This window comes from Molossus molossus, unplaced genomic scaffold, assembly GCF_014108415.1.
Source record: "Molossus molossus isolate mMolMol1 unplaced genomic scaffold, mMolMol1.p scaffold_m16_p_15, whole genome shotgun sequence".
Classification (NCBI taxonomy): Eukaryota; Metazoa; Chordata; class Mammalia; order Chiroptera; family Molossidae; genus Molossus; species Molossus molossus.
This window is the reverse complement of record NW_023425350.1, coordinates 31,017,151-31,043,596: the sequence shown is the minus strand read 5'-3', so window position 1 is coordinate 31,043,596 and position 26,446 is coordinate 31,017,151. Positions and strand designations below refer to the sequence as shown.

The 26,446-nt window shown below is 36.5% G+C and overlaps 1 protein-coding gene across 2 annotated transcripts in view; it reads left to right on the top strand.

Moving 5' to 3' along the window:
* The window catches only part of SRBD1 (S1 RNA binding domain 1), a 195,398-nt gene that overhangs the window by 107,720 nt on the left and 61,232 nt on the right, over positions 1–26,446 (top strand). For both annotated transcript variants that reach the window (XM_036262838.1, XM_036262839.1), the window contains one exon: positions 4,374–4,456. In XM_036262838.1, the coding sequence (XP_036118731.1) occupies positions 4,374–4,456 (83 nt within the window). The remainder of the gene's footprint in view (positions 1–4,373; positions 4,457–26,446) is intronic.

Here is a 26,446-nt window from a genome sequence, read left to right as displayed (position 1 = left end):
TGGATAAACAAAATGTGGTATATTCATGTAATGGAATATTGTTTTCAGCCATAAAAAAGGAATGAAGTACTGATAATTGCTATCACATGGATAAGCCCCGAAAATATGAAGTGAAAAAAACCCAACACAAAAGGTCACACATTGTATGATTCCATTTATATGAAATGTTCAGAATAGGCAAATCTGTAGAGACAGAAAACTGTTTGGTGGTTGCCAGGGACTGAGGAGATGGGAGAATGAGGAGGGACTGCTTCAAGGGTACAGGGTGTTCTTTTGAGGTGATGCAAATGGTTTCGAATTTGATAGAGATGGTAGTTTGCACAAGTTTACGTATACATGACTGAATTAACACCTAAAAAGATTAATTTTATGTTATGTGAATTTCACATCAATAGGATAAAACAGACCTTCCATTCCCACCCTCTTTTTGTTGTTGTTAATCCTCACTTGAGGATATTTTTCCACTGATTTTTTTTGGATAGAGTGGAAGGGAGGGAGAGAGACAGAGAGAGAGAGAGAGAGAGAGAGAGAGAAACATTGATGTGGGAGAGACACATCTATTGGTTGCCTCCTGCATGACCCCAACTAGAGCTGGGGATCAAACCTGCAACCCAGGAATGTGCCTTTGACCAGGAAATGAACCCACAACCTCTCAGTCCCTGCGCCAAGGATCTAACTGCTGAGCCAAACCAGCCAGGGCCCATTCCCACACATTTTGAATAGTCTTCCTTTACCTTTGCAGAAGACTAGAGATTTATTCTTTGGAAAGGGTTAAGCAAAAGGTTTCTACACTGTAGGACACGGGTTATAAATGAGAGGGAATACTTACAGAAAAAAGGGATAAAATAGTTACATGCTGTTGTACAGACATTAGAGAGAGCTAAATCTTCCATGCAGGAGACGAAGGGGTTCTGACCAACACAAGAGAAAACACCCAAAGAAACCCAGATTGGCAATTCACAAAGAAGTGACCAAATCACCCTATAGTGAAGCCCACACTTGACACATGTCACCTTTGAGGGAAGCACTTACAAATGTCACCTATTGTGTGAGGAAACCTATGCTATTAAGGACCGGCGCCAAAATACTCTGAAGGCTGAAGGTTGGAGACTATAGAAAGAAGCAAAAATAAAGGAAAAGCTTGATATCCTCAGAGAAAAAAAGCTATCTTTCATTTAAAAGTAAGTTTACATGAAGTTAAATTCATTCTTTTATAGGTACACCATCTGGGTAGCCACAACCACCACCACCACCACAGTCACAATGTAGAATATTTATATCAGGTCAACAGATTTGTCAGCTTTTAATTCAAAAATGTAATTATTAATTAGAGGTTATAATAGATTTTTATCAAGACTATTAAAACTATAATTTAATAAGCTTTATACTAAAAAAGTTTCTAATTTGGAATGTTGAATGAAATAAGACAGCACAGTGGTTTCACTTATATTTGATGCTCTCTGGTGGCAGGGGGAAGGAATAAATGAGGTGAGTGTTGGACTTTAAAAATAGAAAATTTGCCCTGGTCCGTTTGGCTCAGAGGTTAGAGTGCCAAGCGCGAAGAACGAAGGGTCTCAGGTTCGATCCCCACCCCGGGTCAGGGTTGTGCGGGAGGCAACCAATTGATGTGTCTTTCACGTTGATGTTTTTCTCTCCCTCCCTTCCACTCTATCTGAGAAATCAATAGACAAACATCCTTGGGTGAAGATTAAAAAATTATAATAAAAAAATAAATAAAACTTTTCACTTTGATATTCTTAGATAATTTTAAAAAATAAGAGTTTTTAGAGAGCACAGTTTATTTCTATTGCTATGCTTTCCTCACCATTCTTTTGTTGTTATTCCTCACCCAAGGATATTTTTTCCATTGAATTTCAGAGAGTGGAAGAGAGGGGGAGAGAGAAGGATAGAGAACGATGTGAGAGACACACATCAATTGGTTGCCTCTGCACCTGCCCTACCAGGGGAGGATGGAACCTGCAGCCCAGGTATGTGACCTTGACTGGGAATCAAACCTGAGACCTTTGGGTGCATGGGCTGACACTCGAACCACTAAGCCATACTGGCCAGTGCACCTCACCGTTCATTTTTGCCTCTTCTATTAGTTTCTTCTCTTTTCTGTCTCAAAATGTGAACGTGTTCCAAGTTTTGGGTCATGACTCTCTCTTTATCTCTTTATTTTAACCATAATCTATTAAACTCCCTTTGCCTGAACTACCAATCTATCTCTGACTTTCAGGAATTTGTTGTCAGCCTGATAATTCTCAACCTACAGCTGTTCGTTATTACAGTCTATTACGTAACTCTCTTCTTGGTTATCCTGCAGCAGGGAAACAGCATCATCTTCTCTCCAAAGCCTTACAATACTACTCTCCGAATTAAACTTTTACACTGTGTTCATCTTCCTCCCTCTCTCTCCTGGCCTCCCATCTCTTCCAGGCTCGGGTGTTATCCTATATAGAGGGAACAGCATTTGAAAAGGAAACACCAGTTCTGGAAATGTTAGGATTGATGTCAGGGTTGGGGACATTGTAATTCCAGAGGCTCTTTGGACTTACTGTAGAATTAATATGTCATCTAGAAACCATCACTTCCAATCCATTGTTGCTACCTTTAGTGATATTAGGATGAACAAAGGAGACACTAGCAGCAAACCATTTTGAAGGGAACCAGTTAGAACATAGTTTAAAATCCTTTTGGGTATTTTAGAAATTTTGAAATATAGGAATCTACCACCTTTATCAAATTATGCATTTGCTCCACCCAATTTCTAAATTTATTTTTTCATAATGTGGGTTTTCCTGAAGGGGTTGATTTGAGAGATTTACCTATTATTGCTATCCTTTTATTGAATTTCCAGTACTGCCTTCCTACACAGTGAATGTGCTGATGCCCACTATGTCCTTAACTTGGTTTGCTGTGTGGGTTGTTGCTGTTGTTTTAAAATCAACAGTGTATTTTGGTAACAAATGTATATGTCGGAATTCAGTTATTTTTATTGCATCGTATATAGATAAAGACTAGAATAAAGAACTAATACTTGCTTTTAGAGAATGTCAGGTGTTTCTCTTGTGGCATTTCTTTTCACTGTGTAATTATAAATGGTAGTTATTAGCGGAATCCATTTTCCTTAACCGGCAATGCTTACACTAATTAAACTTGTGAGTTTGGATAGGAAAAGTGTATGTGTAGGCCTTAGAATCCCCATCTCCTGTGGGAGAACTAGTTTGTCCGATAGCAGATTATTGCTCTGTAAACTTGCTTTGTAAGCTGCTGTTGTCACGATATGTTAAAAGTAATAATAAAATATATGAAAAAGTCTTGAATGACCATGCAGTGAACTTGATGTTCACAGTAGATCTTTCTGACGAGATGTACACATCAGTGACAGGAGAATCTGGTAATCACTTGTAAGAGTTGGCTTCTGTTGGCCAACCTTGAATAGTTTCACCTGAAAACAGCCAAAGGATTTCCTTTGATGGCCATAATATTTTCACTTAATGAACTTATTTTTCATCCAGCCTTCTGTATGAGTAAGTGGCACTGACTAGTTTTTATGTGTTTAGAAAATAAAAGCTTTTCATATGTAAGGCTCAATGTACCTATGCTACTTGTGGGGGGGGGGGGGAATATACCTTTAGACGTATCCTTAAGATTAATATTAAATTTCTCTAGCTAAATTTAATATGAAATTTTGTTATCTTGGTAAAAAAAAAAAAAAAGGCAATAAATGATAACCAAGTGAAATGATACAAGTAAAGGAATGTTTGAAGTTAACTTTCAAGTCTCGAACATTAATTGTGATGATCAAGAAACAGATGTAATTAGAGGTGTGTGTGTGTTTGGAGACAAGCAGTTGTGACTCGGATTACTTCCCAGGATAATCTTGCAGTCATGTTCAAGGCAATACATGTGTACTCACTAGCCAACAGACTTGGTCTCTGTTTGCAATAAGATATGATTTCATCATTTATTCATTATTATCAGGATCCACTTCTAACAAGCATATTTGCCATAAAAATGTATGTCATGTTTATAATAATGCAGGATTATTTAAAAGTAAAACAAATGTCTACTTGTTCCTTAAAGTATGAGATGCTCTACTATTCTGTATTTGTGTTTAAAGAATGAATAGGTAATTGTGTAAGTGTAGCGACTAAGTGTTTTTATTTATTTAAAGTTCAACCCTTTTACTCTTTGTGCTCAGATATGCCTAAGGGTTCTGGAAGCATAATCAGCCCTGAAACTTTATACATTCATTTTTTGGTGTGAAATTGTTGGTCTGTTTGGGAGGGGATAAGGAGGGATGGAATTAAGTACTTGCATCATGGGGAACTAACACAAGTAATTGTTTTCTGATTCTGTGTTTTCAGTTTCCATAGCAAGGCGTGTACAAGATCCATTAGCTGAGCTGGTGAAAATTGAGCCGAAACACATTGGAGTTGGAATGTATCAGGTAAAGCAATGTGTATCATTTAATTCATGAAATACATCAATATAAAGAGCAGTACTCAAACTTGGCATAGTAATTAGGTGTCAGTTAGAATAGATTCCAGTTTTCAAAGGTTGTAAGTTTGTGGAAAGGTAGTTAGGAGTTATAAGTTAATGGGGAAGGAAGGAATTTTCTTCCCTGGTATTTATCATTATGATCCAGACTTAGAATTGACTGTAGTCAAATTTGAAAGCTATTAAAACATTAAATCTGACTAGTAGCTTAATTTGGAGAGCCTCTCCTTTTAACATCACCATAAAGCTAGAGGAGTTATGGAAGCTGGGGTATGTTGGCTCTTTATGTAAATCATTATGAACTGTTGATCTTTATTGATCTTTCATGGAGAAGCCTGTGGTACCTACAGTGACATTTTTCCCCTTCTGTTTTCCATTTCTATGTGATTATTATAGTTAATTTTTGGTCATTACCTGGTATGAGCTGAAAGCTCTCAATTGTTGTTACTGTGTAGTAATCATAGTAGTCATAGTGCTTGTGTGTTTGCAGGTCTTGAGATTGTGATCATTGGCACTTAAGGACAGCACTCAATCTTGGCAAAGTGAATCCATAGTTGTTTCTGGAAACCTTGAGTTGAAATATTTTTCCTTTGATGAATGTCCTTCTTAAACATGAAGTAGAATATTACCCTCTGAATAATTTTCATGGAATTAGAATAATAGGTACTACACTTTCTTAAAAAAATACTATATTAAGTCATAGAATCTGTGACTACTGGAAATGGAAGAGACCTTGGAAATCAGACAACCCTACCCCTCATTTGACAGAAAAAGAAGCTGTGTTCTAGAGTAGTTAGCATTTCTGCCCAGGGCCACACTGGCCAAGCCTGCAGTAAGCTGTCATACTTTGGTACTTAACTGGGAGTAGTCCCGTTTGATAGCAAGTTAGACTCAGAGGCATCCAGACCTTTACCTGGACTTGTTAGTTTGGGAACGATAGTTACTGAAGGGTCTGATCTAGCTAAAGATACAAATCCCCAATATCTAAAGAATACAACTGTAGCACTTTTATGATATAGGCATTGTAGTTAAGAGGAATTATAGTTATTAATTCAAGATGAAGTTATGGAATTCCTCAGCAAGGTAGTGGGACAAAGAAAAGGAAAGTCACACTCACAGAACCCAGGCAGAACCTAGGCAAGCATTAGCTAATAGCTAATAAGCTATTGGCACCAAAGAAGTCTTTAAGTAAATAGCAGAGACCTAGTCTCCAGATTTGGATTCACAGACAGCTTTTAACATGAAAAGGTTTGGACTTTGTTCCAACAGCAGTGATAAGTAATGGGAAGAGTTTTAAGCAGGGAAATGACGTGATCTGATTTGTCTTTTCAAACACTGACCTTGGCTATCTGGGGAAAATGATTTAGAGGGGAAGAAGAGAAGCAATAGGACCAGTTTGGAGGCTATTACATAGCCCAGGTGAGAGATGATGGTGGCTTGGACAGAGTTAATGGCAGTAGAATTGGAAAGAAGTTAAATCTGTTTTCTAGGCATTACTTGGCAATAAGTGAGGGAAAGGAGGCACTAAGAATTGGCTCGAAGAGTCCGGTATGTGGATGGTGCCTGAGTAGAGCAGATAGGGTAAGGGTAAGATCGGGAGTTCTGTTTTGGACATGTTAAATTTGAGATGCCTGTAAGAAATCCAAGAAATGATGTTAAATAGGAGTTGGAAATGCAAGTGTGAGATTTAGAGAAATAGCCACATTAACATTGGAGTACAGACTATTTAGCAAATGATGACACCGAGACAGGGATCAAGATGGTAGGCTGAGCTCATGATATTCTTTAACTACACCACCACTGGCATATCCGCAACTCCAAATCCCATAAGAAAAGATGTACCTATTTAAACATACACTTATATGCATAAATTGATAGCCTGAGAAAACAAGAAAGGGTCCCACCAGTGGATGGAAATTCTAGGAATTCCTGAAAGATATTAAGCATGAGGAATAGAATCCATGGAAAAATAAAACCTGGTGGACCACACTTCAGAATATATAGATTAATAGTGTTCTCAAACCAGAGTCACATTTAAGTAGTGGGCAGAGGCCTGTAGCATTAGCTAAGGAGGTACATATAGAGTGAGTGGGCTCGTAGCAACCCCTCCTCGGTGTACTGTGAATCTGAGCTAATGCACTGAGTGTAACACAGGGGCCAGAGAGGCTGGGTGATCCTTAAGAAGCCTTTGATTGTCAGCAAGCCTCATCCTGGCAAGACAAACGCCTGACCTACACTGTTACCTGGCATCATATCCCACAGTTCCCACATTATCACTTGAGGCAGATGGTACAGCATGTACAGACAGCCAAATAGGATCTCTGCAGTGATCTCGCTACCCAGAATCACTAAACATTTGAGGACAACTTATGATGGAAAAATGAGGCACCGATGAACAGGCAACAGACTTTGAAATGAGTACAATTAGTATTCACAGAGGGACAAGAGAGGATATTGCATTTGTAAAACAAACATGGGATAGAATGAAATTAGACCAATCTTAGAATTTAAAAATATGATTGTCAAGATAAAAAACCCACATAGATAGAGTGGACACAGCTAAAAGCAAATTAATGAATTGGAAGACTGAACTAAGAAATTCTTTAGAATGCAGTTTTATACTGAAAAGGTGAAAAGCACCCTGGCTGGTTTGGCTCAGCGGTTAGAGTGTTGGCCCACGATCCAAAGAGACCCGGGTTCAGTTCCTGCTAAGGGCACGTACCTCGGTTGCAGTTTGTTCCTGGCCCTGGTTGGGGTTGTGCAGGAGGCAGCCACTTGATGTGTCCCTTTCACGTCGATGTTTCTCTCTACCTCTCTCCCCCTCCCACTCTATCTAAAAAAGGAAGGGAGGGAGGGAGAGAGGGAGAAGGGGAGGGAGGGAGGAAGGAGAAAGAAAGAAAAGGTGGAAAGCATGGAGAAAAAGTCTTTTAATGTAGAGGACATTCTAAAGCTTTAACATTCATCTAATAGAAGATTAAATAAGTAATGAAAATGGAGGGGATTATAATCACAGAAATAATAGAAAATTTCTCTAAACTGAAGATAGGCAAGTCTTTTAAATCAAAGTCCTAATGAGTACCGAATAAAAGAATAACTCTGCCCCGGCCGGTTTGGTTCAGTGATTAGAGTATCCACCTGTGGACTGAAGGGTCACAGGTTCAATTCTGGTCAAGGGCATGTACCTGGGTTGTGGGTTGTGTGGGAGGCAACCAATCAGCATGTCTCTCTCACACTGATGTTTTTGTCTGTCTCTCTCTTTCCCTGTCCCCCTCCCTCCCTTCCACTCTGTCTAAAAATCAATGGAAAAATATCCTCGGGTGAGGATTAACAACAACAAAAAAATCTCAAATGTTAACCTATGAAATTTCAGAATGCTAGTAATAAAGACAAGCTAACTAAAAGCTTCCTGAAAGCAAACATAGTTTATTTACAAAGGAAAGAATCAGGTTGATATCAGTCCTATTGTTGGTAAGAACAAGTGACAGAAGATAGAAATGCAGTAGTTTTGAAGTCGTGAGAAAAAAAATTATTGTGAACTCATGAGAGTGAAAAATAAAAAGTTTATTATTCTAACCAAAGGCAGAGAAAAGAAAACAAAGTATTGTAAATAAAATATAGGATGACAGGAATAAGTTCAAATAATAGGTAAGGTATAAATGGGTTAAATTCCCCTATTAATAGAATCTCAGATTTAAAAAAATGAAATGTAGCACTAAGCTGCATATGTGCATGAGATACTTAAAAAGAGAAAAAAGCAACCTTGATATTAGAAATTTGAAGAAAAATATTCTACATGAATGAAAAAAAATGTCATAGCAATTTAATATCAGATGAAATAGAATTTAAGGCAAAGTGCATGAAACAGGTTAAAGAGGGATAATTCAGATTAATAGATACAGTCTTCGAAGAAGATACAATTATCCTGAGCATTCTATGTTATCTAATATAATTTTTAAAAATACACAGTATTAAAAACCTAAAAATTAGAGCAAGAGACAAATTTGCTTCTCTGTAGGCATCTTAATAGACCACATACATTTTAAAAATAGCGTTATTGAGATATAATTACATTCCTACATGTATGTACATACATAAATTCACCCACTTAAAGTGTATAAGTTAGTGATTTTAGTACATTCATAGGTTAGTGAAACTTAGCACTAATTTTTGAACATTTTTGTCACCCCCAAAAGAAATCATTAGCAGTCACTCTCCATCACCCTACCTTCCCCAACCCTAGGCAACTACTAATCTACTTTCTGTCTCTACAAATTTATCCCTTCTGGACATTTCATATAAATGGAATCATAGAGTATGTGGCCTTTGGCGACTGGCATCTTTTTTTAGCGTGTTTTCAGGGTTTCTCCATGCTATAGCATATGTTAACATGTCATTCATTTTCATGAGCAAATAGTATTCCACTGTATGGATAGACCACATTTTGTTTATCTGTTCATCAGTTGGGTTATTTTCACTTTTTGGCTATTGTGAATAATGCTGCTATGAACAACTGTGTACAAGTTTCTATGAGGTATGTTTTTATTTCTCTTGGATATATGCCTAAGAGTGGATTTGCTAGGTCATTTAACACATAAATTTGAAGTCAGATAATGAATTGGGAAACTATTTACTACAAATGTATGTGTACATACGATAACTACATATTTTATTAGTAAGGTTTTGGTGTTTTCTTGTTGACTTATACACATTTATATGTGGGTTTATATAAAACATTTACATAAAATACAGGGGTGGGAAAACGTAAGTTTATAATTGTATAAAAAATTGCAATGATCATAACTGCATGTCTTTTTCCATATAAACAACTGTAAACCTACTTTTGCCTACCCCTGTATTTAAAGAGCCTGACATTACCATGTACCATAGATGAAATATGAATTTTTCTCAAAGAAAACCAGATTAAACAAGGGGATATTATTATATCAACCTAACAGTTGAATAAAATTGTAATAAAATAATAAACATTTGAGCAAGTAAGAAGGGAACAGTGAAATGAGCATTCACATACACTGCTAATGGAAGTGCAAATGGTTATTTTTAGCAAATAGTCAATACCTATCAAAATGCACTTTTAAGAAATGCATCCCTCGGACCTGGTAGTTCTCCCTTTGGGGATCTCTTCTAAGGCAGTAATAAGAATTGCTGATAGGATTTACATACAAATTTGCTGTCGTAGCAAAATACTGGAAGCAGCTGCAATAAAAGAATAGTTAAATGAGTTATGCTTTATCCACCAGTTGAAGTATTATACAGCCATTAAAAAGGCTTAGGGAGGATTTAATGACATGAGAAGTTATCCTTGATGTAATATTTTTAAATTGCAATAGAGTTATTGATATAGAATCAAAGCATTTTGTGTTTTAAAATCATAGATATGCATTTACACTGAAGAAAAAAATATCTGGCCAGTGATTGATGTTTATATCTTTGTTGGTGTGATTAGGGCTTTTTATTTTCTTCTATTTTCATACTTTCTACAGTGAATATGTATGAATAAACTTTGTGATAAAATATATATCCATTTCCATATCCCAGCCAATGGGCCACTTTATTTTAAGCCTTGATAGACTAGACTTTCAGTACAACCAAAGTGGGACTGAATTTCTTTTCAGTTGAGACCTCTAAATGCTTATAGTATAAAATTAATACTTATATGTATTTTGAAGCTGGACAAACATTGCTAATTTTAAAAATGAAAGCTGTTCAAAGAAAGAATGTTAAATAGTTAGGTGAAATAATAGAAGCTATAATATTATTTCAGTAGAAACTAAAATACTTTTGGTTCAATAACAGCTCTAATGCTAAAGACGGTACTCCAATCCTTGTCTTAGAAATGGAGAGAGCTGATTTTAAAAACACATGCCTGTCATTATTTCTGGAGAGAGAGGCAGCCAGTGCGGTCGAATGACAACATATCCCTAACTGACCCCTATAGACTTTGCTGGAAAGTGGCTTGGTGTTACTCCCAAGAAAACACTCCAGGGTGAGAGCAAGATGATGCAGGATTGGCTCTGTTGAGTTCTTTGGGACATGGGGAATGGTGGTTTAGCTTGGCCTTGTCATAGCCTGAAAGCACAACTTAAGTAAGTTGGATTTACTTGCTGCTTTTTTCTTCTTTGGACCATTTTTAGATACTTTCATGCTCATTAACACCTCCATTTGTTAATGAGCACGCACAGGAAAGTAGGGAAGACAGACAGTTCTCTTTCTTCCTTTTGTGCGTCTCTGTTAAATCATTTGATGATGTTAAAGAATTAAATGGTTTTCCAAAATGAGGTTTTGGAACCCTTAGTGGGTTTTCTATATCCAGGCCATCTTTATTCCTCATTATTTTGGATAATGAGGAGTCACTGTAAAAGGAAAATCATCTTCCCAACTGAAATTTTTCATGGTAAAACCTTAAAGGTGGCAATTTGTGTTTTATTCCTCCACCTCTTGTGTGGGATCAGTTTTGGGTAGAAACCAAAACAACTCTTCAGTGGTGACAGTACTCTGTTAAAATCTGTTTTATAACTGTAGTTACCATGTAGGAATTATTAAATGCAGTTTTAGTTTAGGATCGTAGAAGGTTAATAGGTTCCTCATCTGTCCTACATTGTTTGCCCAAATTCTTTCAAACATTTTAATCCTTTAATCATTTGTTATTGTACAGTAGGATATAGAAAAGAGTTTGTTTCATGGATATCCACTTAGATGACTTTTGACTGGATTTTGCTCCTATACTAAAGTAATATTTTTAAATAGATAAAACACAAAGGTGAAACATAGAATTGTCCTAAAAAACAGGCATTGTGCTTATAGGTGAGTTCCTTGCCAAAATGTTTTTACAATCTTGTCCCTTAACTGTAAGTCCCAGGATATGGGCAGTACTTGAATCTCTGTTTTGCATATTGGATATTATGAATGAAGTTCAAAACTTAGCCTTGTAATTCAGGCAGTTCATTCGTGACCATAACTGAACTATTTCCGTAACTGAACAAAAACAAGTAATTGACCTTTACTAGGAGCATGAACTAAACGTGTGTATTAGAATTTGCTAATTGTTCCTTAAACTTAAAGTTTTAGCATTTCTATTCTGAGTGTTTTTTTCACTTCCAGATGAATTATGCTTCCAACATTGAAGTATTGACTTTAGTTTTCTCAGGTTCTTAGAAATCATTGACAGTGTAATAAGCCACGTATACAGACGTTCTAGCATAACACCATTACTTATCTTTAAAAGAAATGTAAAATGTATGATTTGAAGAAACTTTTACCAATAATACCTTAAATTACTAACAATGAAATATGTAATTTCTTTTGTCTTGTTTGCTTATTACTCTTTGCATGTCATTGAACTTGGACAATGAAAGTAGATCAATTTCAGTTTCTACTTAAGTTCACCTTTTAGCTTTCATACATCACAAAAATCACTGTTAGAATTTCTTAAATTTTAAGGTATTTTCACTGTGTTTAAAATGTAGTTATCATGGGTGATTGTAAAACATGACATTAAAAGTACTGCCATAAAGGAAATTATTAATAAATTATACTGGTTTAAAATCTAAAACATCTCTGAGTTAGAAAACAATATATAGAAAATCCACAGATAGGAAGAAGGTATTTTGAACACATAGAACCTATAAAAGATACAGAATATATAAAGGTCTCCAACAAATCAAGAGAAAAAAAGTCAAACAGTTCAACAGAAAAATAGGCAAGGGATATATATGAACAGGCAATTGACAGAAGAGGAGACACAAAAAAAAATAATATGAAAAATATTATCACTCTCACTAGTAATTGTGGAAATGCAAATTAAAGCCATGATGGGAAACCTTTTAGGTTATTAAAACTTAATCTGACAATTTGGATGTTAGCAACATATAGAGCATTGAGAATCCGTATCTCACAAGTTTATAGTTTATACTGGTGCAGCCTCTTCAAAGAGCAATTGCCAATTAGTCAAGTTGGAGGTGGGAATACTCTTCAACTCAATCATTCTGTTCTGTTGCCAGATATATACAGCCTTGAAAATTCTCTCACATGTGCACAAGAAGACATGTAAAACAAATTAATTGAAGTATTTTTTTAGAAGACTGAATGTTTCAATTTGTTTACTGTTGAACGTATTACAGATATCCCCCTTTTTTCTTCGTTGACCCCCTCCTTCCCACTCCCACCCCCCTCCAGAAATAGTATGTCCATCATATGGAAAACAGAAAAATAAACTAGTATACTCAGATAGTGGAATATTACATAGGAGTGAAGATGACCCAGTTAGAGCTACCTACATTAATATGGATAAACCTTATAAGATATACTATTAATAGAGAAAACAAGTTGTTTGTACAGTATTACATGATGGTATAAAAATTTTAAATATGAAAAATAATACTACATACTATTTATGAATTTTAATATATATGGTAAGAACATAGAAGTCAGCAGTGGAATTTAAGATAGTGGTTACCTTGGGTAGGGCATGGAATAGGAGGAGAATGGGAGCTGGAAGGGGTACACCAGGATTTTCAACTATTTTTATAATGTTTTATTTCTTAAGTTGTTTGGTGGGTACATGGTGTTCCTTATGTTCTATAACTTTTTGTTAAACAAGTCTTAATTATATAAAAAGATGCAGGAATGCTAGCTCAAATGATAAAGGTGTTTTATCTCAGGAGCTTTGGCTTTTAGTTGCATTTAATTTCTGTGTGTGTGTGTGTGTGTGTGTGTGTGTGTGTGTGTTTTACAATGAGGATTTATATAATCAGAAAAAAATAAAGCCACTTTCGTTTTTCAGTGGAAATGAGAAAAAAAAAATTTACTTCTCTTCATAATATTCTTTCAAATTTTTATCTTGAAGACCCTTATTTTATACCAAATCAAATACTCTTTAATGCATACTTTTAACCCTGTCTTTAAATTTTTTTAATTTCAAAAATACTGATTTTTCTTCTGTGAATCTTAAGAATTAAATGTTATTTGTTTTGCTCCCATTATTTAAAATGGTTATTTCAGAGAAATGGCATAGTTCAAACGTGTAGATTATATTTCTGGTGCTTATTGACAGGGCAGAGTTGGGTAGAACAGATGCTTAAGGAATGTTAGTATGTGTTGTAACGATGGTATCATCATATGACTAGCATTCATCCTGTGTATCCTACTATACTTTTCACCTGCTCCCCCCCACCACTGTTAGCACATTCCTAAATTATCTAAATTTGAAACTTTAAGATTAAGTAAGGGAGCTTTTAGAAATCCTAACTTACACCTCATCCCCAGAGATTTATAGTTCAATTGTTCTGGGGGTGGGCCAGGACATAATGGACTTAAAATTTTTGCAGGTGATTCTAATGTACAGGCAGGGGTGAGAACCACTGGTTCTTAAAATATGGTTGCTGGCCCAACTGCATCAATATCTTCTGATAACTTGTTAGAACTACACATTCTTGCATTTTCGTCCCAGACCCAGAGGAGTACAAATTTGGGGGGTGGGGCACTGTAATCTGTATTTTAATGGCTAAGATTTGAGAACTACTGGTCTCTAATGCATCTCAAGCTTCATTGTGCATATCAAACTCTTCAGGGTTTATTCCAGTGCAAATTCTGATTCTGTTGGAGTCAGGCGAGGCACGAGATCGCGCATGTCTAATAAACTCCCAGGTGTTACCAATGCCGTTGGTTGAGGATTACATTTGGAGTAGTCAGAGACCCTACTGAAAACCTGGGCCCTACCCTAGACCTGTCCAATCAGAATCTGATTTTAAGGATATTAACAAGTGTTTTGAATGCACATTACAGTCTAAGTCATGTAAGAGAAAAATCAGGATTTGCCAGTATCTCAGGAAGATGGGAGAATCAAGAGATAAAAATCAACATTGTAAAACACTACAAGGATAAGGGTAGGATAAGAACTGAAAATGTGTCTTTCATGTTTAAGTTTTAAAATGTTAATGGTGACCATAACAAGAATAATTCATTGGGGTGGTTGGGGCAGACATCAGATAGAAGTAGATTGAGGACTGAATGAAAGGTAAGCATTTAGAGACAAGTGTATACAGGTCTTTAAAGAAGAGAGTTTTTTAAGGAGGTCAGGATTTGAATGTATTTAAATGTTGATCAGAAGGAGATATAAGTAGTGAGGGAGAGATTGAAGGTGCTGGAGAGAGAAGAAGCTGGATGCTGGAGATGACACCTGTAGCTTGCCTACAGAATTCCTGAGGAAGGAAGTGGACAGAGTTCAGAGAGAGAAGTCCCTGGGGTTTTGGGTGGCTGGGAAGAGGTGAAAGAGGGCAGTGGTGGGAAGGGTTGCCCCCTCTCTGGGTAGTTTTCTCTGTGAAGTAACAGCGAACTGTTTTATAGCCTGCTCCCCTCCCCCAAAAACTGTGGCTAGTTTTCACATTTTTGAAATCATAGTATTCTTTTGTTTACTGTCTCTTCTAATGGAATGTATATGAGGACAGGGTGGTTCCACTTCTGTGTTCACAGCTCCCAGGACCTGGCACACAGTAGGTACTCGATAGGTATTTGCTGAATGAATGAATGAATGGTAGATGATCAGTATAGTTGTTTATTTACTGTATTTTTAAACTCTATTATGAACACACCATAAAATCTTGTAACCTTTCACTTACAATTTTTGTTGGGTAAACCTGAAATGTTATTTGTATATTTTTAAATGAATCTTTTTTTCAGGAAAAGTGTTGGAGAATTTAGCAGCAGAGAGCATTAGAATACCCATCTAGTCGGAGTGAAAATTACTGTGGAAAATAAAGGATTGTTATTGATAGAAGAACTTGAGTTCTTTAACTTAGCACAACTCTCTCTATTCCTTTCTCCCCCACAATGCATATTCTGTTCTCCATGGAAGTAGCTCTTACAGGGACAAGTCAGAGGGAGCACTTCCATAGAAATGTTCTTTGTGACTAAATCAGTATTGCTAGGGACCTATGACTAATATAGTGTGATACCTTCTTTTTTTTATTCCTCACCCGAGGATACTTTTCTGTTTATCATTAGAGAGAGAGACAGAAATAGCGATGTGATAGAGCCACATCAACTGGTTGCCTCCCGCCCAACCTGACCAGGGCCAGGGACAAACTGCAGCTGAGGTATGTGCCCTTGGCTGGAATTGAACCCTCAACTCATTGGTCCATGGGCTGATGCTCTAACCGCTGAGCAAAACCATCCAGGGAGTGTGATACTATCTTAATCAAAGAAAAATCTTTGTTGCAATGGCACTCACTGGAATATAATCTTTCTTTTAAAGTAAAATTATCTATTGAAATGTAAGTTTATGGAAGTTCTTAATAATTTTATCTTTGTCACAAAGCCTTAAGGAAGTTTTTAGTGTACTGGTTAGGTCTGATATTGGTGTATATGGATGGATAGTCTTTAGACTAAAAATAGTGGAATAAGATTATTCCAAAAGTGTTTAAGTCTGGCATTCATAAAAATATAACTTTATTTTTGGATGACTGTGTGTGTGTGTGTGTGTGTGTGTGTAACTGTTTGGCTTTACTAAAAGAGAATCGTGGGTGTGATTCTCTACTCAGTGCAGTGAACTATTGTAATATAATAATGTTAATATTGGAAAGAAATGTTGAAAACTCAAATATTTAAGATTGTGTTATATAACTATAGTACTAGGGAAGAGAAATAAAATGCGTAAATATTAGGAGGGCCATTTATGAGAATTTAAAAACTATATTCCGAATATCTGATATTGATATTGTTTGTAACTGTTGATTAACTCATCCCTTTTGTGTGTGTGTTGGGGTGGGTGTTGATTGTGGTCTTTAAGAATAGCATGGGTACATTTAATTATTTGTAAGATAATGTTACATTTTAAGTTCAAGGGAAGTTATCATCATTATCATAGTGACAAGTATGCATAAAATGTATGTTACCGTAGAAAGAACTGTGAGGTTTTTAGAGTTTAGGTAAGAAATGAACCCAGCCTGCAAAGCGAGTAGAATGTGGTGCAGAGACAGGAAGACTGGTCTCGTTAAATTTGATGTAGGGTCACCCATGACACATTCCTCCTCCAAATCTATCATATGCCATGTATGGTTGTGTTACGGTGTCTTTCTTTCTGGTGATCATGGAAAATAATTCTAAGGGGAAAAGTGTTTTGAGGAAAAATTGATGAGAGATTTCTTTTCTGGGTTATTCCCAATAAATTTAAATGTCATTACAGATAAGAAAAGTTAATTTGCCTGTATTAGTATGGAAGGAAGTTTGTTTCTCAGTTCCAACTAAAGAACTACATGTGTTGTCATTTTGAACAACTAACTGGAGGAGATGTCTTTGGTTTTGGAGGAGACAGTAAGCTAGTTGGCTGCCTTCTTTGTGCGCTATTAACACTGGTGATATATTTCCTTTAATAATTAAGATCAGGCTACCCAAGCTATTTATTGTGTAATATTAAAAAAGATGTATTTTCTTTTCAAATATATAATTGAAGGAGAATTTTCTTCTGACATATACAAGGCTTTTGTTTCATTATTTATTTGGAATAAATGGGGCCAAGAGGGTATGAGTGCAGTTAGGTTTCGTTGGAGGGGGCTTGGAGAGACTTTTTGAGGCATGATGTGCAAGTGAGTGTTTTTAAATCTCAGAGGTGTGATTATGTCATAACAGCCATAACCTCTGGGCTTGCTTTATTACTTTTATTAAAACAAATCTGTATAGGGTGCTATGTATATTTTGGTGATGAAGGAAATGAGGTGGTTAATTTATTATGTGAACAGCACTTTCAACTAACCACAGCGTGATTCACTGAGAGAGCGGTGGAAAAGCCCAGCTCTGTAGGAATGACTACTTTTTGATTTGTGGACCTTAACTTTCAACACTGGAGTATGAAGTTTATCTACAAAATGATTCCTTTTTTTTTTTCTGTACTAATGTTTTTGTCCAATTTTAAACTTGGAATTTTTTTATCTATTTTAGTTTGGTCATTTACTGAATATGAATGATCTTAGTCCTTGCCAGGAAGTTAAGGAAGGAAAAAGGGGGGAGGGGCTGAGAATCCATGTGTTAGGGCATTAGGGAAGTGGGTAACATCTTTATGGTTTCCAAGCAGCCCACACATACCTCAGAGGAGGACTCTATAAAATAAATCAATATACAAACCCTTAACCAATGAGGATAAGTCCCTGGTATCAGATATGAGTTATGGAAAAGTGTGGCACCTCTTCTTCCCTTTTGTACGATGCATTTATAACCAGATGCTATAATGGAAAAGAAAATCAGTATCATGCAAAATAGTCCCTGATAAATGTTTGCTTGGAAATGGGAGTTGATTATGGGAGGAGGTGAGGATGTAATGCCACAGACATCTACGCACTGTAGAATGGAATCACAGACCTGGCCATCTACTGAGTTACCAGGGTACAAAGCACTTGTTATGTACTCATAAACAGCCACCTGAAGACCCCAGAATGGTGGTTTTCTCTGGAGTCGCACCATATCCAGCATCAGCTGGTGATGTGAACCTGCGTAGAGAGAGTGGAAAATAAATAGGTCATCTTTCTGGCAATAGTTTTGAAAGACCCCTTTTATTTTCCAAATGTCCCAAATACCAACCATTTACAAACAGAAAGACTCAGAAACCAGGCAGGCATTTGATTGACAAGAATTCTTTAAAGCATTTTATATCTGGAATATTAGGGTTCTGTGAAAATAAGGATAACAATCAGTTTTATGTTTTATCTCTACTTCTTTGGAGTAGCATACCACATTTCTCTTCAGAGCCTAAATTTGCTCTAAAAATTATGTCATTCCCTCATAGCACCTCCCCAGAGAGTGGGCAAAGGCCAGGAGAAACATTATTTGTGTAGTTTAAAGATGGGGTAGAGGAGGGAGGTCGAGGCCTGTGGTTTATGTAAACAGGGGGATGGGGCGGGGGCTCTGGCACTCCTGGTGAAGTTGTTCCTCAGTCATGGTGAGCAGTCAGTCCTGGTGAGAATGTCCACTTTGAGATGGTGATTAGTAATGATCATCCACAGTCCCAGATTGTGGTGAAAGTTTAATGTTAAAAGGAGTTGGATTGTAGGCAAAACTTCATTTTAATGACATTGGTTGAGCCTTTCAAACTTTGAGGTATCCTCTCTAGTAGAACAAAACTATGATTTGAACATTTCCAAGGGACATTATGTCGGACACCATGTAAACTAGCACTTCATTTGTTGAAAGTGTATTTGTCTTCATAATGGTTTGTTTACTTTTTAAAAGAATGAGATTTTAAAATTATTATTGGGAATTGGCTTTAACAAGTCTCTTATGCTTTCTTCCCCTCCTAAATGCCCATCTTACACCAATGCAGAACATAAAGTTATTTTAACAGCATGGATAATGGAGATGCCTTAAGTCCAGTTGTGCCCTGCATTTTCCGGCTTCCTTAGCATTTTCTCCTGCTGGGTTGTCCTTTTTGCTCTGTGCCACTCATCATCTCCCTTCCAACCTCCTGTGAGCTACTTTTTGAAGAGGTAGTTTGTTCCCTAGTCCCTTACTCAGGGCCCCTCCCTTCATATGGGGTGAAGTACACCCGGCTTTTCAAAAAGTGATTCTACCCTCGTTTACGATTTGAAACCTACTCAGATATGTGTTGATAAATTTAAGCAACAGTATGAATTTTTCAGTAAACAAATTTATGGGCATGCTACCAGAGTAGCATTAACTGAACCCAGACCCAGTGGTGGCAGCAAAATGCAGAAGACATCCAGTCCGATCTGCCAGATGGGAAGGGTGTTTTTGTAAATAAAATAGGTCCTGGCTGGGTGGCTCAGTTAGTTGGAGTACCATTCCATACACCAAAAGGTTTTGGGTTTGATTTCTCATCAGGGCACATACCTAGATTGTGGGTTGGATGCCCGCATGTGGGAGGCAACTGATCAGTGTTTCTCTCTTACATTGATGGTGCTCGCTCTCTCTCTCTCTCTCTCTCTCTCTCTCTCTCTCTCCCTCTCCCTCCCTCTCCCTCTCCCCCCTGCCCCCAATCTCTCTCTCTCTACAATCAATAAACATATCCTAGGGCAAGGATTAAAGATAAATAAATAGCCCTGGTCTGTTTGGTTCAGTGGTTGGAGCCTCGGCCTGCATACCAAAGAGTTGGGGGTTCAATTCCCAGTCAAGGGCACCTACCTCAGTTGCAGATTTGATTCCCACCCCATTTGGGGTTGTGCAGGAGGCAACCAATTGATATGTTTCTTTCACATTGATGTCTCTCTTTCTCCCTTCCTCCCTCCCATTCTATCTAAAAAAAAAAAAAATCAATGGAAAAATATCCTTGCGTGAGGATACATAGATAGGTAGATAGATAAATAAAATCGAACGCTGTAGTTGAGAGTGAGACAGAGAGATATCTTCTTTTAAGAAACTCTGGGTTTATCATTAAGCTTGCAAAGTAAATTTGGGTTCCTTAAGGTTAAAATACTTGGTTAGTCATTCCTGTGTTTACTGACATGTGCCCTTCCTTGCAGTTGGGTAGTTACAATTAAGGGTGTGTTTAATCAAAAATTTCCTGAGAGGTGAAACTCCTGTATGGTTAGGGAACTGTCTTAAACTGAAATTACATAGACATTTTCACTGGCCTCTTTCTCATTTCAGGGCGGTTCAGTGAAAAAGAATACAGAGCCCCAGGGCACCAGAGAGAGCTCTTGTTCTTAACCTTAGTTTAGCTACATGTGCTGTGAGACCCTGGGAAAGTAATTTTACTTCCTCATGGCTTGTTGGAAAATAAAATATTACCTATATACTTTCTGAGTGATAAAAGGAAATTTACATATTTTTACATATATATTTTTAAAGACTTGAAAATGCCTGAAGGTACAAATGTGAAAGTGATTGTATTTCATATGTTGGGACCATCAAATAGATTCTGTTTACTTTGGTGGGGTTTTATTTATTCCTATTATTTATTCATATATCAAACTTAATGAGCATTTCTGAATCATTTATTTTCAAGTTACAAGGGACCTTACAAGTCATTTAGGTCACACTGGCAGGTCTAAGCATGTTCATTGCCTTCTAAATGGAAGAAGCTGTGGGGAAATTTCAGAAAAAGGATCTGCGTGGTGGCATTGCTGTGGTCATAGTCCAGGAATGAGGAAACAGGCCCATCGCCAGAGCTGCCTCGGATCCACAGTAATGACAGGACGTATTGCACAGGGAAAGACAGGCATTGGAAGTTGTGTCGGAAAGTACACTTTGAACTTCTGTTAGTTATTATCTACAGGATTTTTTGTAAGTCGATAGTGCTTTACTTGTAATCCTTGTATACCTGATTCTTCTGTTGTGGTTCAGATCTGATGTTTAAATTACCCCAGTGTTTTGGAGATAGGGGGTAAAGAGGGGAGAAGAGTTAAAAACAAGCAATGGCAACAACAGACACCCCTTGGCTTGTTGGGATGCACGGTCGAGTTATGGGTTGTCAATATGAAACAGCTGCTTGTTTGTTGACAGCCTGCCTTGCCTTGCCCGTAATCAAGCTGTTTCTAATCGTATGTTACCGACTCTAGTATTTGAGGCTTGTTGTGGATTTATAGTTGGTTATGTATAACATTTGCCAAAACGTTATGGTTTAGATAAAAAATTAGTGATTCCCCTGTAGTCATTCTACTGAAATATGAATGTGGGTTGTATTAAAGGAAAGATGCCACCCAGCCGGTGTGGCTCAGTGGATTGAATGCAGTCCCATGGACTGAGAGGTCCCGATTGATTCCTGGTCAGGGCACATACTCCGGTTGCGGGCTTGATCCCCAGTGGAGGGCGTGCAGGAGGCAGCTGATCGATGTAGCTTCCTCGCATCGATGTTTCTCTCTCTCCCTTCTTCTTCTCTCTAAAAACATATTAAAATTCGCTTTCTCAAAAAAAAAAAGAAAGAAAGAAAAGAAAGATTCTTAAAGAGACTTCTGAAATTCATTTCAAAATGAAGAGACTGCAGAGTTGTTTGTATGTGTTTTCTGAGGAGGAGTGTAAGGGTAACTCTTCCCTGTCTTGTGGACTCTGGCCAATCAGAACAGCGTTCTGTGATCTCTTTTCTTTCTTTCATTTCTTCCCGTGTTCTCTTCTCATCCGTGTAGTTAGGCAGCACTGATGTGGGCAGCGGGATAGAGCTGATCCAGAAGGACATGATTTCATTCTTTTGTTCTTTCTTTCTTTCTTTTTTCCCTGTCTTAAAACCCTGTGCTGAGGTGAAAGCCAAGAATGAAAGAAAATAAAGTTTAAGTTCTCTGAGAGTCCAAGGTGATGTTTCAGCCTCCTGGGTAGCTTTTTAAAAGCTGAATGTGCCTCCTATCCTACAGAGAGCCTATCTAGGACATTTATAAACAAACCCCTTTTCCATCTGGATTATGCTGAGTGAGGACCATTTCGAAATAAGGGTAACCCTGTGTTTTAGAAAAACAAGTCAGAAAGAGGAGGTTCCTACTGCTTCATTTAGTTTTACTCTTCAAAATAGAGAAAAAATGGTTTCTAATATGCTTAAGTCACAGCTTCTCTAGGAGTGGAAAAGTTTCTCCGTAGTAAATCTTTCACAGTGTATAGTTAGTTCAGAAAACTCCGTTTGAAGACCATAGTGCCATGATTTTTATTTTCATAAACTCCAGTCATGTCACAATTTCTCCTTCCTTTAATAGGTTTAAAATTATAATGGAATTTAGAATACTCTTAGTAATTTTAAAATTTTATCTCAAATGCATTACATAAATTAATAATTTTTCTCTCCATAAATATATATTTTAAGAGAGAAAGTAATATGGGAACAGTAAGTGCTTTTTTGTAATAAAAGGTGTGACTAGTAAAGGGAATACTTTAGTTTAAAATTTGTAAAAATATAATTTTTAGGGGAAAATATATTTTGTATGTATATAGTTTTTCTATTATTTGCCTGTGTTCATACTATATCTTTCTTCAGAAGTCCACATCTACTTATTTCTAAAAGCATAAGTCATAGAAATATTTTATTTTACTTTGAAAGAACGTGTCAAAATGCTTGCTTTCTCATAGCCAAATGATTCCAAATGTCAGTGGGAATTAGACTAACAATGATTTCACCAGGTGGCTAGTGACAGTATACTTAGGATTATTACCAGAACATGAAATGTTTTGATTTTTGTGTGTGTATTTAATATGCCAGGACAATGACATTTCACATAGCTACTTTAAACTATTTAATTACAATGAGCATTAGAGCAAGATTTAATTCTTCATCCTAACAAATGATCTATACCGTGAAGTTGGAATCCAAGATTAAAAGATTACTGAGTTAAATTGGAACAGGTAGGAAGTGATGGGGTATAAAGATGAATATTTTCATATATCCAGCTGTGCATATATTCTTAGGGCTTTATTAGTTAGCCCAAATCTGTTGTCTTAGTAGTACCCAGGTGTATAATTCAGTCAAATGAATCACAGATGATCCATTTTAGAAGCCCTTTATTATTTGGATGTCAGGGGAAGAGAATTTAGTTGCAATTTTAAGAACTTCATCCCCAGCTTATTTAATGGTATATTTAATTTTGGCTGCCCCAACTCTATGTGGGCAAAAATTATTGTTATAAATAAAAGATGTGCAAATCCTTACTCCAGCCACTTTTTGGGGTGGGTGGGGGGAAATTTAAGAGATGTTACAGGATATTATTACAGTTTTATTTTGTTTATCTGTGTTCGACTTTTCTATTTGGTGAAGCTTTCTCAAAAACAGTGCTAAAAATTCATTATTATAGAATCATTAAGAATTGTTTTATTATCCAGTGATTAATGCCCATGACCTTTATTTTTGGATCAGCTTCATAAATATGTACATTCTTCTGTGTCAGTCATTGTCTAGAATTTCATTTTTGTTCTGCTTTCCATTACATACCATGAATTATATGAAATTAATTTAATCGCTACTACAAACAGAAATTAAATGTGCCCTAATCCAGAGTTACGTTGTTTGCTTTTACAACTGTAAGTCATAAGTAATTAATTTTCCTTGGAAAATTAATTCACTTACCATTCCCAGTAGCATCATATGTTGACACAGGGTTATAGATAGTTTAATATTTTTCTTCAGCATGCTGGCCTCAACTTTAGAAGACCTTAAATGAAAACAAATTAAATTTACTCAACTGTATATAATTTGGAGTTATTTAAAATAAGTGTTGTTGTTATTTCTATTATCCAGGTGATGACTCGAAAATTATATTCAAACTTTACAAAATCTTCATTAGTATATTAACAAGTCTGAAACAATATATTTTAAAAAGCTGTTCATACGACATTCGCCATTAAAATTTTTATTCGTTAGTTCTGAATAAAACCGTTTACATGACAACCACCTGACAGCAGTAGCATGGAGAGTTTTACCAACACTTAATTAATAGGAAAGCAAAGTGAGTAACTTGCTTGCTGGACATTTTGACCACCTAGGATAGCAGGTCATCCTGTCGGATTCTCATAGAGCTTTTCTCAGCATCTAACCTTAGAAAGATTTCTAGCAAGGTCACCATAAAACATAGAATATGAAATATATTTTGCTTTAAACGTCTAAATATGTTTTATTATATTGATTGCTCTTCTCTAATTCTTTCATCCTTTCCTGTTAAATACTTTCCCCCCTTCTTTACAGAAAGACTAATGTGGAAAGTGAAATAAGCAAAAGCCTTTCAGTTAAATAAGCTAGATTTCCCCTAGCTGCTTCTTATATTCTGGGAACTCAGAAAATATGAGCGAACCAAAGTTAGCTTTTCTTTTGCATTTGCCAGGAGGTTATTTTGTAAGGTGATTTTTCCCCCCTGGTTCATAGAACTCTATAAAACATATAGTGTTTATTACTTTATTTATATTTATTTAAGTCACTAAGGTGAAACTCTAGTGATGGTGGCAATGTTACAGTTTTAACAAGTGGGGGCTTATTTTATAAATGTGCCTTTGTGGCCATAGCTTTCAAAAATGCAGGGGGTTAGCCATGAAATGCTCTTTATGCCTTTTGGAAAGAAAATTTGCCGTTTAATTCCAGTGTAAAAGTACTACTAGAATACAAAATCACTACTGTTATTTTTTGTTGGTATTCATTGTTACGCTCATTTTTTGTTTTGTTTTTTTTGGGATATCTATGCACAGGGTTGAACGACATACTTTCTAAAGTTTCATCAGGAATACAGTGTTTTATTTGCTACTTCTTTCATAAGGAGGATGACAGAGGAGTCCCCTTCCCTTTGCTTCAGACAGTTTTTCTCAGCGTCCCTCAGAACTGTATCATGACCTGCTTCCTTATCAGCATCAGACAAAATGAAAAAACTACAGGTGTCGAGTCCTGTACATTTATGTTTATACTCTGACTTAAATATAGATTGTTATACAGTTAGGTTTAAGGGAATAGAGGCTTTCAAAAATAATTTGTGTAGGCATTCTAGGCAATGATTATTCTAAAAACTTTATTCCTAAATCTGTCACCATATACTATACCTACAGTATGGTTGCATATAAATGTGTATGACTCTGCATGCGTCTGTCCACAGCTTTAAAAATGTCTCTGCCTTCTTTCTGAAACGACCATAACAGGTTTGGTATTCCTCAGTATGAGGCAGAAAGGAACTGTATGCCTATAGAAATGTAATAGTATCAGTCTGCATTTTACTTCGCAATATATTCTCTCATAAGATTACATTTAAATGAGACGTTTCTCATGTCTTTTATTAACTCTTATTTTTCGTCAAAATGAAAATCTTCCAGAGAAACATTTAATGTTACAGTGAGCTGAGTGTAGAGAGCTGTGTGCATGGTGTGTGTACAGAATAAGGCTGCAAGGATGTGGAGCAAAGAAGTGCTGAATTTAAGCTACATGGGATTTTAGGGAGATCTGGCAAATGAACATTTTATATTAAAATATATCAAAATTATGGATTCAAGAAACAGAACTTGAAGAAGCAAAAATGTTTACTCTTCCACATTTTTTGAGTCTGATTAGAATAGAAATGACAAGATTTTGTTGTAGAATATGTATGTTCTCTCAAAAAATTGTATAATGTGGAGGTAGTACAAGGTTTATAATGTGCTGATTAATAGTTGTGACGTGCATTAAAAACTGCTGTGTGTGACAAAACAAGTGCACATGTGTCGTGAGGATTTCTGGGAACTTCAGGCAGAATCTGGCTTGGGTTTGTCAATAAGAGTTTACTTTTAATCCATAAGCAGAGTATAAATTATCACAGTTATTCCTGAATAGCTCCCTCAAGTACGTTAAGACGGGGTGTGCGAACTGCTGATACCTGTTGGAGAACAATGTTGATGTTTTATAACATGCTAGCATTCAGTGGAGTCATTAGCAGTGCCACTGGGGTAGAGAAGTACATTTCTACCTAAAGAAATGTACAACTATTAATTTGCATTCCGTTCCACACTGTTCTTTCAAAAGACTAAATTTAAATGAGTTTGCACTTCTATTCACAAAGGTAATAATTAAATTAAGGTGATATATAGAAAGGTAAAATGGCAATTTACCACCACCCGAGATTGACAAAACTCTCCCAGGTCCTTCAAAGTGAATCATGCTCCCAGTTATTATCCCATACGACTTCAATCTTACACATTGACAATGGGATAAATTAGGTTATATTTCTGCTTTTACTAGAAACTCAAATCAAATCACAGTCAAGGTAGGGAATACTGCATTGGACTATCCTGCTTTTATGCTTCTGGTAGGTCCGCACATTAACCTCTGGTGATAGACACAGCTCACCTGGATGTTGCCCTTTTCCTTTGTAGCACCATTCAACGTTGTGGGCCATCTTTGGTCCAACGTATAAGAACACTGCTTTAAGACTGTGTTTACAAGGGTGGCAGAAGTAGGTTTACAGTTGTGAGAATGCAAAAGTTTATTCTTGTATTGTTTATTAATTATTGTATTATTTATTTGTAGTACAACTGTAAGCCTGCTTTTACCCATTTCTGT